Below are 12,558 nucleotides of genomic sequence, written 5' to 3' on the forward strand. Positions count from 1 at the left end.
AGAATGGCTTTGAAAAGTAGAATGAATATAAAATAATAGTGGCACATCTGACATTTGTAGTGTGCCTTGACATTAATTGCTTCATCTATTCATTTATTTAACACATACTATTGTTAACTGTGTGTCAGCTCTGGGGTTATGGTGAGAAAGAAAATGGGTAAAGTCTTACTTCATGGAGCTTACATTCTCATGGGGGAGAGATTAGTGGCAGTAGGTGTTCCCCTGGCACTCTCAGCATCTTTTGAGAGAGCAAGAAATAAGTACTATTGTAGTTAGATAAAACTGAAGTTACATGAAACGGAAGATAAATACCTAGCTCCAAGTCTGGTAGCTAGTAAGTGGCAAAGAGAAAGTTTGTGTCCAGATGTACTGTTTTCCTGTGTTACATGGCTTGCTTATACCCACACATCATAAATTCACAATTTGAGCTTATATTTTATGTCAGATATATCAAAGATGATTCAGATTTTTCATCCATATGTGATAAACTGATCACTGTCAATTAGTAAGTTAGTTAAGGTATTTCCTGCAGCTCACACAACTGCTTGGACCACCTCCAGTGCATGTAGAACTGAGGAGTGCACTAGCTCACTCCAGGCCACAGTTTCTGTTAGAGGCTGACCATACTCTATTGTTTTTGCCATCTCATCACACTGCCTCTCAGCCAGCAAACGCCTCCTGAGTTCAGGATCAGGCAGGGTGCTAAGCGGAGTAAAGAAAAGACGGCAATGCAAGGTTTGTAGCTGAGTGAAAAGAAAAGATGATTGCTGATGAAGGAATTAGAGAACTATAAAAAGTGGTTTAATCCTGTGTTAGGAGCTATGGAGTTTTGGATTAGGAACAGGCCAGTAGAGTGGGAGAGTTCATGGGGAAAGATGGGCTTTAAGAGGGCTTTAATGGATGGGTGGAGTATAGACTAGCTGCAGGAGATGAGGAAGCACAGGGAGAGGTGGATAATGCAAGTGACTTGTCTTCTTGTGGATGGCAGAGAAGAACCATACAATCCATATTTCCCAATTGAGCCCCTCAGCAGGACATTTTTGTATTTAGAGCCCATCTACCACATCTTGCTTTGGTTTTGTCTTCCAGTATGGCCCACCTGGAGTCTATCAGCCAGGCGAGGTAACAGATCGAATAGTACTCAATGTGTATAGTGGCTTTAGAGTGAGCCAAGTGCATGACTACCTGTTGGATAATAACAAGGTGAGAAACCTTACGTTTTATTATGATTTTCAATGTGACTTCCCTGGAACCTGAAATGTGGAATAAGTTACATATTCTCTTGTGAGATTGACTGTGAGTGAAATCAACAAATATCTAAATGTATGCATTGCACTGCTGTTTATAAATAATAAACATCTTACCTGCATATGTAAACATATGCTTTGCATTTGCTATTGGGTAGCACTACATGGCTAAAAGAATGTTTTAAATTGTTAATATCAACTAGTTGTCTTTTGGGTTGATTTTTAAAAATTTGGTTGTAAATGATATAATTGAGGTGCTTTTTAATTTCTTTTTTTCTTTGAGAAGGGTTATATCTTTGGAGGGCCTGTGGCGCCAACATTGTGTTCCTTTGTTTTTATTAGACAGGAAAATTAGAACAAGAGTTTTACAAGGATAGTGACCTGTCTGTGGGAACCACCATCAATGTGTGGGGAAGGAAAGTGCTCCTTTGTGACTGTGATGAATTTACAAAGACTTACTATAGGACTAAATATGGAATTGGTAAGTGATACATCTGTCAATTAGAAACTAGTATTGAAAACTGAGAATCTTTGTTCCCTAGTTACGATTTTACTTTCAAGTTTCAAATGCTAAGCTAAAAATAGCTACCATTTATTGAGCATTTGCTATCTGCTAGGCATTTGTATCTTATTTTTTCCTATTCTAGAAGAGTAGACTCATTATCCCCACTTTAGAGGTGAAGAAACTGAGGCTTAAAAGGGGCTAACTTGTCGAAGGTCATGCAGCAAGTAAAGGGTGAGTCAAGATTTGAACTTGTCTGCCTGATGGCAGAGGCTTCTGTTTTCCCTTATAGCCCTCTACCTTACTACAATATGTTTTGGTCAAACAATCTAAATGGAAATCTAAATGCTTTTATTTTCACTGAATTCTTGCTTATCACAATGGATATCATTATTCACATTCTCTGGGGAATTCTCTTGTGCTAATTTGCTCTACCTTTTCTGTGGAGGCCCAGGCAGGTTTCCAGCTTCTTTCTTTCTAAATTTCAATTTACTTTATATTAGTTCAGTTCAAAATGAAAACCAGTGATTTATTAGACATGTACAAGGAGCAGGTCATTTCAGTAGACTTTGGAGCTACAGAGTTGACTAAAGAGTTTCTAGATTGGAAAGGGAGCAGAGACCTACAGCATGTTACACAGTGTTATGACAGTTATAGAAACAGGTGGAGGATCTGATGTGAAGCCAGGAAAACAAACTCTTCATTTGTTAAACATTCCTGGGCCCTCTACCTAGGCTCAGGTACATGCCTGGTGCTAGGCTAAGTGGGGATGGTGGAAGTTGCGAACATCTTAGATTGAGGTTTAAAGCTTGGATGAGGGATGCTTATTCCTCTACTCTGAATCTGGGAGTAGTTGTATGAGAACGGTTCCCTGAAGGATGAGGTAGAAGCAATCACAACTTCCTAAAAGACAAGGTACTTCATCTCTAGAGTAAGACAAGGCCTTCCTATGTGTCTTGGTGTTTCCATTGTGTAGTATCTCTGGCCACCTGGGAATCCTTACATTGCGAGAGAAGGCACACCAAGTGTACCAAGGGGTTGGAATAAAAAAATGTTCAATTTCACTCTTCAGTTCTTTAAGGGGATTTGTTCCACTGCATCTACCAGATTAGTCAAAATGTGTGGGCTTTATGGGGCCATATTGGTGGCCTTTTCTTATTTTATTCTCTAAGATTGATCCTCTTTAGTGGACACAGTTGGGCATATATGTTTTGGGGACTGTGGGCAAGAGGCAGCCAGGAATGTGCAAATTGTGACTGTTGTCAAGAAGAAGCTTCCAGTGACATTTAGATCACTGGGAGGAGAACTTGGACTTTACTAAATGTAGATGCCTATTTAGAATCAACAGGTCTTGGGGTCGGCTTTAGCTCAAGCAGTTATTTCATCATGGCAGTCACTAGAATCAACAGGTCTTCAGTGTAGACTTGAAAATTTGAAAAAAAATATAAAAGATGATTCTCTAAAAACTTTTTTTTGTATTGTACTGACTGATACCTTAAAATAAAGAATGTGGTGAAGGTTCCAAAATATTATATGATCCCTTAAACATAAAGTCCAGCATTTGTTTGATGTTTGTCTGTCAGCTTGATTTTGAGACTAAAGATTGCATTTGGAAAAATAAATGTAGTGCTGGAGAAACATGTTCATTGTTCATCTCTTAATAGGCTTTCAGGGATCTTTGAGAGTCAGAGTGAATTCACTGGTGTACTCCAAATCGAGCTGTCCTCAGTTTCAAATGCCCTGTGGTTCATTTCAGTTGAACCTTAGTGCTTAATTTATTTGCTCACTTCTTTTGTTCACTCTATAGACTTACTGTATTATATAAAAAAGTAGTTTATGCCTTTAAAACTAATACAACATGAGCATTATGCATTTAAACAGAAAATTATGCAAATACAAAATTACGATGCATTTTATAATCATGCTGACTTTATATTTCTCATAACATATGTTAAAATATCCCATTTAGCAGACACTATTGTTACACAACATTTCTTGGGTAACAACAGTTTACTTAATGGTTACTAATGACTAGAAATTATATCTATGATGTGGGGGTAGGTAGAAAATGAATAAATGCTCTTACAGTCTTTACATTTACTTTTCCTGTCTTTTTGGCAAAGTTAAACTAATATGCTTAATGTTACTTAGTTACTTTTGACATTTTGATTTTTTAAAATTCATCTGGATATAAAATTGATAAGGCTGACCAAATTCTGTACATTATATTTTGGTATCCTTGATGCCCAAACCAGGACACAGTCATATTTCCTCCATTGTCAGTAATTGTGGTCAGTAGAATACTGGTGTCTTCACTCTCTAGTGCCACAGGAAGGAGCTGACAAGTGCTAATAACACATCTAGGGACCTCCCTAAGAAGAAGCCAGGGGGAGATTTCTAATGGAGTGTACAATCTTAGTGCTTTAGTACCTTCTCTTAACTAATGATACAACACATTTGGGGGGAGAAAAAATGGCAGACCAACTAAGAGAATAAGTTGGCCACAGTCCCAAGTAAGGAGTTTGAATAACCTTTATATTTCTGTACAATAGAAGCAGAGGACTTGATAGAAATCCAAGAGTCATCTGTACCCCTGTGTAAAATCCAGTCTGACTCCTAAAAAGATGAGATATTTTTGAACATTTAAATGTTCTAAGGAGAAGGTGATTCCATAGAATACTTCCACAAAACAGTCTAGTGTGACCCCCGGCTCCTACTAGGCAGCTTGGCTATCCTGCTGGCCTGGGCTTGCCTGCTGGGCTGTGACATGTCACCCCCTCATTATTTCATGTGGATGAACATAGACTGGCAGATGGAGGCCTGCCAGACTTTCCTGTAGCATGAAGGTTGGAAAAGGCTCCAGGGTCTCCAGCAGGTGTGTCTCTCACTGAAGGGACAACGATTTGAATGTAAACTATTTGTATTTAGAATTCCTTCCTTAGGTTATCTTTTCTTTGTCTATAATAGGACTTTTTTTTATGATCAATTCTTAGTAGCTGGGACAACCAAACAAGTAACAAGACCATTCATTCCCATAGCTCTTCAACACTTAATAGACTGTACTGACAGTAAGGATAAGCAAAAACTTAAAGCATCTTTGATTTTGTTTATAGTCATTTCTAGCCATCTCTGAAATCTTGGTGCTAGAAGCAACAGGACATCCATGATGAGAGTTTAATGATTATTTGAGCAAATTAGCCATCCCAGGGTATGTGACAGGGGTGGAATCTTAATCTTACTGCATGGCTTAATAGTTTTAACAATTTTGCCTCTTTTTCCTCCCCATTGAAGTGAAGGGGACTGAGGGTTATATGATTACTAATATTTTCTAGCTAGAGTTAGAAAATTATGTGATTCACTAATCATTCAACTCCATAATGGGTGTCCCATTGAAATCATTTGGTATGGGTATTGGGTACAAGAGGCAGTTACCTGGAAATTAATAAAACTAATGAAAATGAAGCTTTAGGCTTCTTCCTCTGCAGGGGCCCCAGTCCAAAGCTCTGGGCCTAATTTTGTCTTAACAATTTGGTATTCCTTGTCTGGAAGAACTTTTTCAAATTATGTAAGCTTCAGACCTCCCTAAACCTAGATCCTTATCTGTGTTATCCGAACATACAAAATAAACTTTGATGTAATGGAAAGCTTTTCCCAGCATTGTTTCCAACTGAGGTGGCAAATAGTAAATCACTGTGAATGAACATAAAGACTCCTTTTAAAAATACTACTCCAAGAAGACAAACGATCCAATCAAAAAATGGGCAAAGGACCTGGGCAGATGCTTTTCTAAGGAGGAGACACAGAGGGCCCAGAGGCATTTGAAAGGATGCTCAGCATCACTAGCCATCAGAGAAATGCAGATCAAAACCACTATGAGGTACCACCTCACACCGGTCAGAATGGCCATCATAAACAGATCCACAAACAACAGGTACTGGCGAGGCTGTGGAGAAAAGGGAACCCTAGTCCACTGTTGGTGGGAATGCACACTGGTGCAGCCACTGTGGAAAGCAGTGTGGAATGTCCTCAAAAAGATGAAAATGGAACTGCCTTTTGATCCAGCGATTCCCCTGCTGGGACTATACCCGGAGAACACCAAAACGCCAATACAAAAGAACCTATGCACCCCCATGTTCATAGCAGCACAATTTACAATAGCCAAGTGTTGGGAGGAACCTAAATGCCCATTAGTAGATGATTTGATCAAAAAATTATGGTACATATACACAATGGAATACTACGCAGCAGAAAGAAAAAAAGAAGTACTAAACTTTGCGACAGCATGGATGGAACTGGAGAGCATCATGCTAAGCGAAATAAGCCAGGGGGCGAAAGACAAATACCATATGATCTCACCTATAAGCAGAACCTAACCAACAATGCAAAGATGCAAGGAAAATATGACCAGCAACACTGAAAGGAAAAGAAATCAACAGAGACAAGAGGGAAAGGGGGGGCAGGGAAAGGGAAGGGAAGGGGAAAGTCAAGGAACATATAGCAAGGACTCATGGACAAAACCAAAGGGGAAGAGCTGAGGGAGGGAAGGTGGGAGGGGGCAAGGGAAAGAGGTGGGGGGGAGGCAGAGACAAATGTATTTAAAAAGTAAATAAATTTTAAAAAAGACTCCTTTTAAAAGTATATCACATCTTTGTAAATTTATTGGAAAATATTTGTGGATAGATATTCAATATATATTTTACAAGTCACTTAGAATTAAATGAATCAAACTATTTGGATGATAGATATGTCCCAAGACCCAGCAGAGTATCAGTCTAAGAAGATATTTGGGAACATGCTTTCTACAAAAATGTATACTTTTTCATTTATTCACCAAATATTATTTAACACCTGAGAAATGCAGGATGCTGGGTTTACGGAAAACCAAAGTTAAGAAACTTACTCAAGTGCAAGTACAAAACATCGGGAAGTAAGCAATTACCCAGAAAAATGACATTTTAAGTCAGAGTATCCAAAAAGATGTATGTGGTGCTAAACAGTCAGGTGTGTTGGAGTGCAACAGTTCTCAACTTTTATACACTAGATGGCACTGTGGGTGCAGAGAAGCACTCTAAATTGGTTCTTTTGTTAACTTAAATCTGTTGCAAAAATTATGTAGTTGAGAAAACAACACTGTTACGAAATTTGTAATTTTAGGGGGAAGTATAAAATGCATTCTTAATTACTTTGGGATTCAATTTGTTTCTCTTTTGGTTAGACTGCTCAGGTTAATATGTGGAGTTGTATATATATGTCGCCTTTTAGAAGAAACTGATAATTCCCTAATTTTCTAATAATCACATAGAGCACTCCCTGCCATTTCTGTGGTCCTTTCCCTGAAATGAAGGTACTAGTTGGTGGTGTGTTTCATGTAACAGTTAGTAATGATAAGGTCTACTGTAATTTTGCCTGATTCCAAGATCTGAACTTTTTTCTTTATTACCAAAGCTTCACTTTGCCACAAAGATAGCAATAAGAGAGGCTCATGAGTCACTTCTGTGGGGGAAGTCTGGCCACCCCCTTTCACTGAGTCAGTGAGAAATATTTGATGTGTTATGGGAGCAGTTTCTATTAGGATGGAACAGTAACTCTTTTGGGGATTATACTTGAGGGGAGTTCACACACAGTCTGTTAGGAAATCTAAGAAAATGTGAAATTTGAAAACTTTGAGTTAGAAATAGCCTCAGACTCTTAACCTTTTAATCAGCCTGAAAAAAAAAGTCCTTCAGTTTCAAGAGTTAGGTTGCCCTGGATGACAGATTGATGCACACTTTCAGTTATAGAGGTATGCACTAAATCTGTACTCTTCCATCTATTAGAACTTTGACAGTGGAAAAAGAAGTCATTGCTTATGTGAATTTCTTTCAGTCATGAATGGCAATACATATAGATACTCAAGCTTGTGGAAGAAGTAGAAATTAAATTCCATGGGTTGTATTGCTTTGTTGCTTTGTTTTGTTTTAGAAAAGATCATGGCATCTTCTATGCCGTTTGTGGTGGGACAAACACAAGTGATTTAGATCTATCAGATCAATGTGTTATTTGCTGTGGAGAACACACTTTTCAGGGTTTGTGCAGCCTCACAAATGAGTAGCTTAAAGCTCCTAGGCTATTATAGACATATGCTCGGCTCTCTTTCCATCTCTCCTTCAGAGGTGATAAGTAAATGAAGAAAACCAGCGTTTATTACTTAACACTCCTTTTGTAAGAATAGGCGCTGGCTATTTTAAAAGGATTTTTTTTTTTGGTTTGCTTTTGGTTTTGGCTTTATTTATTTATTTGTTTGTTTATTTCATCACTCTTTAGTACAATTACAGTCTTTTGGCAACTAACCTGGAGCAGTAGTTGGTGACAAAAAGTTTTTTTTAAAACTAGATAATGAAGAGCCATGGCCTGGAGTTGAGGTGGGAGAAAGGGAGAGGGCTTAAAAAATGGGCATAAGAGGAGGGAGACAAATGTATTTGAAAAAATAAATTAAAATAAAATTAAAAAAAAAGAAAAAGAGGAGGGGACAGTGAATGGACAAGATAAAGGCAGAATAGTCAGGAATCAGTCACATTTGAAAAGATATTTGATTAGTGTTGACTAGAGATGGGAGAGAACTAAATTACAGCTTAAAATATGGAATGGGTAGCATCAAGTTCTAAGTTTTAATTTTCATATCATTGGAAAAATCAGGATGAACAAAAATATTCTGAAATGGGATGTGATGACAAAAGATAAATGTTTATTTATTCGACGTAGACAGGTTTTCTTTTTTTTCTTTCTTTTGAACCAATGATGATTATTGAGTGAGTTCTGTGGTTTTTGTAAACATGATTGAAACCTACCCTCACAGGATTTTGCTGTGTTTTGTTTGAAAGAATTTAAAATAGTCTACAAAGTTCTCCATGTTCATCTTGAAAACATAACAAACTTTTCAAAACAGACATAATCAGGGCAAAAAAAATATTGATGTTTCATTTGCCTTTGTTTTGTTCTAGAGAACTTTACCTCAGTTTCATGCAAGGCTCCATCTCCTCCAAAAATAGAAAGGAATTTTCCACGTTATACTGGCTTTAGTTCTGAAGAGGATTCTATTCGCCCTTGCATAGGCCTTGTGCCCATACCTCGTCCTAATCTGGAAGACTTCAGGAAGTTCATGGAAAAAGACAGGTGCTTGAGGGAACCATGATCTTGGTCTGATCTTTCCCAAATGTGTTCACGATTTATAATATAGTCCCTGTGATGGCACAGATGACACTCAGCTCATCTAATTTCAAGTCAGGGACACATTGTTATAGCTTTTTAATGAAGTCAATTAATATCCAAATATTTATAGGTTCTTATTTGAGTGGTTTTTACATTATTTCCCAGTTTTACTGAGATAAAACTCACATATAACAATGTGTAATATAATGATTTGTTATATGTATGTACTGAAAAATGATTACCACAATAAAATTAATTAATATTCAACACCTCACAAAGTTATAATTTTTTCCTTGTGATGAAAACTATAAGATTTACTCTCACAACTTTTAAATATACAATATAGTCTTGTTAACTATATATTCATCATGTTATATATTAATTATTTCTCCAGAACTAATTTATCTTAAAACTGAAAGTTTTGGTCACCTTCATTTAATTCCTTCATCCCCTGCTCTCTGCCTCTGGCAACCACTAATTTGATATCTGTTTCTATAAGTCTTTTTTTTTTTTTTTAGATCACGCACACATATAAGTGAGGTCATGCAGTATCTGTTTTTCTGACATAGTATACTAAACATAATGCCCTCAAGTTTCATACTTTTAAAAAATATTTTATTATATTTTCTCCATTACTATTTATCCCTCTGTTTCATCCTTGTTATAGCAAATGGCAGGATTTACTTCTTTTTTCATGGCTGAATAACATTCTTGGGGGGGGGCGGGTGTGTGTGTGTGTGTGTGTGTGTATGACATATATCACATTTTCTTTATCCATTTATGTGTCAGTGGACACTTAGGTTGTTTCTGTGTCTTGAATATTGTAAACAATGCTGAAGTGAACATGAGAGTGCAGATATTTCTTTGGGATAATGATTTCATTTCCTTCGAATATATACCCAGAAGTGGAACTGCTGGATCCTATGATAGTTCTATTTTTAATTTTTTGAAGAACCTCTGTAGTATTTTCCATAGTGTCTGTACCAGCAGTACACAAGGGTTCCCTTTTCTCCAAATTCTTGCCATTGAGTGGTTTTAATAAGTGATATCTGGGAGCACCTAAACTCGTATAATCAGCCAGATGGCTAAGCTATCTTTATATATATATGTGTGTGTGTGTGTGTGTGTATATGTATATGTATATATGTGTGTATATATATATATATATATATATATATATATATATATATATATATATATATGACTATGTTCCAAGAAAATTTTGTTTATGGACACTGACATTTCAATGTCATATAATATTTACCTATTACAAAAGATTATTATTCTGATTTTTTTCAGAATACCATTTAGAAACGTAAAAGCCATTCTTAGCTCATAGGCCATATAAATACAGGTAGCCAGCTGTATTTGGCCCATAGGTTGTAGTTTGTCTACCCCTGACATAGGGGCTTCAGGGATTTATGTGTTTTTCAGAATGTTATTTGGCAATTAATGTGGATGTCTTTTAAAATTACAGCTGTCATACAATACTATATTAGTTTCAGGTGTACGACATAGTGATTACACATTTATGTAACTTACCAAGTGATTACCCCAATAAGTCCAGTAACTATCTGATACCATACATAGTTATTACAATATTATTGACTATATTTCCTATGCTGTACTTTACATCCCCCTGGCTGTTTATAAATGGTAATTTGTACTTCTTAATCCCTTCACCTTTTCCATCCATTGTCCCCCAGCTCCCCTCCCATCTGTTAACCATCAAAATATTCTCTGTATCTATGAATTTGTTTCCGTTGCATTTAATGTGGTTTTAATTTGAGAGGTTTGGTTGAGTTCAGTAACTATAGAATGCTCACATGGCTGAGTATAATTTCAAAAGATGTACTTTCAAAAGTATTCCTAATATATATGAGGAAAAATGTGCCCCTGAGTCATACATATAACATGTGGGCACTGCCTGTAGCTACTTTTTGCTTTTATAGGGAGAGCAGGCCCTGGAGAAAGAAGTTGGGGTGAACGTGGTAGGAAAATGCTGCAGATGTTTGAGTAGAATGTTGGCTAAATGTTGAAGTCCTGTGTAAGGGAAATAAAGGATCAGGAGGACCTGTGGAGAAAAATGATGAAGGGAACATGTAGTTAGATCAGGAGAAGGAGAAGAAAGAGATAGCATCCTGAATTTGATAAAATTTATGCAATGAGATGCTGTTGTAGAACATTTTGAAGTAGAGAGAACACTAGTTTTGCTATATTTGTAAAAATATATTATTAAGAGCTATATAGAATGTCTAAAAGGCAGTCTTTGCCATTACATGATATCCTTTGTCTTTCAAGAAATAATCCTTCGTTTTTGAGGACTTTAGAGTTTTAGTTTTCAGTTTTAGAATCTATGCTGTTCAAAATGTGGCACCCACACTTTTAGAAATGCTAATTCTTGTGCCACTCCCCACCTGGGGGATGGAGCTGGTATTGTGTTTAACCAGCCCTGCAGGGGTTCTCATGGGTACCAGGGTTTGAGAACCACTTCTTTTGGTCACATAAGAGGGACATCAACACATAATCTTTCATTATAGATAGCAGTGTTTACAGTGAAGTTGCATGGCAGGCTTTTTGATGGATACTTTTCACTACTGCTGTTTTTAAGGGCAGCCACCCGAAGGAAGCAGACAGAAAGAATGCCCTTACTGTAAAAGGAGAAGGAATTTTTCTTATAAGTAAACAAGATGAAACATGATTCAGGGTGTTTCTTCTGGAACCCAGGGGAAAACAGTTCCTAGTGGGTAGTTGCTGTAGTCTCTCTTTCTGTCTATACCAGTTCAACTTGCCTACAGAGTACAGGCTATAGACAGCATTCCACATTTTTGTTGTGTTGTCATGACTAGAGGATGGTGGTGGTACAAGCGTAAATGCCTCTTAATTTTGTTTCTTTCTGTTCACTCTTCATTCTATGCTAGGAATACACTTACCTCAAGCTCCTCCTACACAGTGACCTTGCTTCCATATTAACTGGCACATATAGCTGGAGACTTATACATGAGTTTGACTAACCCAAGGTTTTATTTTTTTTTATTTTTTATTGTTTATTGTTATTCTATTATAGTTGTCCCAATTTTTACCCCTTTGTCCCCTACTCCCACAGTCCCCCTCACCATTGTCCATGTCCATGGGTCATTCATACATGTTCTTTGACTAGTCCCTTCACTTTCTTTCCACCATTATCCCCCACCCCCCTCCCTTCTGGTCTCTGTCAGCCTGTTTCATGTTTCCATACCTCTGGTTCTGTTTTGCTCATTAGTTTATTTTGTTCATTAGATTCCTCTTATAGGTGAGATCACATGGTATTGGTCTTTCACCGACTGGTTTATTTTACTTAGCATAATATTTTCCAGTTCCAACCATGCTGTCCCAAAAGGTAGGAGTTCCTTCTTTCATTGTGCAGTGTAATATTCCATTGTGTAAATGTACCATGGTCTCTTTAATCAGATCATTTACTGATGGGCACTTGGGCTGTTTCCAACATTAAGCTATTGTGAATAGTGCTGCTATGAATAGGGGTGCATAGGTTCTTTTGAATTGGAGTTTCAGGATTCTTAGGTTATATTCCCAGCAGTGGTATCACTGGGTCAAAAGATAGTTCCATTTTTAGCTCTTTGG

The 12,558-nt window shown here is 37.2% G+C and overlaps 1 protein-coding gene across 1 annotated transcript in view; it reads left to right on the forward strand.

Annotated features, from left to right (window-relative positions):
- EFHC2 (EF-hand domain containing 2) overlaps positions 1–12,558 on the forward strand; it is a 224,145-nt gene that overhangs the window by 102,155 nt on the left and 109,432 nt on the right. Inside the window, exons 6-8 of the mRNA XM_054566327.1 lie at positions 1,090–1,203; positions 1,590–1,728; positions 8,730–8,901. Coding sequence (XP_054422302.1) covers positions 1,090–1,203; positions 1,590–1,728; positions 8,730–8,901 — 425 coding nt within the window. The remainder of the gene's footprint in view (positions 1–1,089; positions 1,204–1,589; positions 1,729–8,729; positions 8,902–12,558) is intronic.

Source organism: Pteronotus mesoamericanus, unplaced genomic scaffold (genome assembly GCF_021234165.1).
Source record: "Pteronotus mesoamericanus isolate MK-2021 breed Mesoamerican mustached bat unplaced genomic scaffold, CSHL_Meso_final contig_173, whole genome shotgun sequence".
NCBI lineage: Eukaryota > Metazoa > Chordata > Mammalia > Chiroptera > Mormoopidae > Pteronotus > Pteronotus mesoamericanus.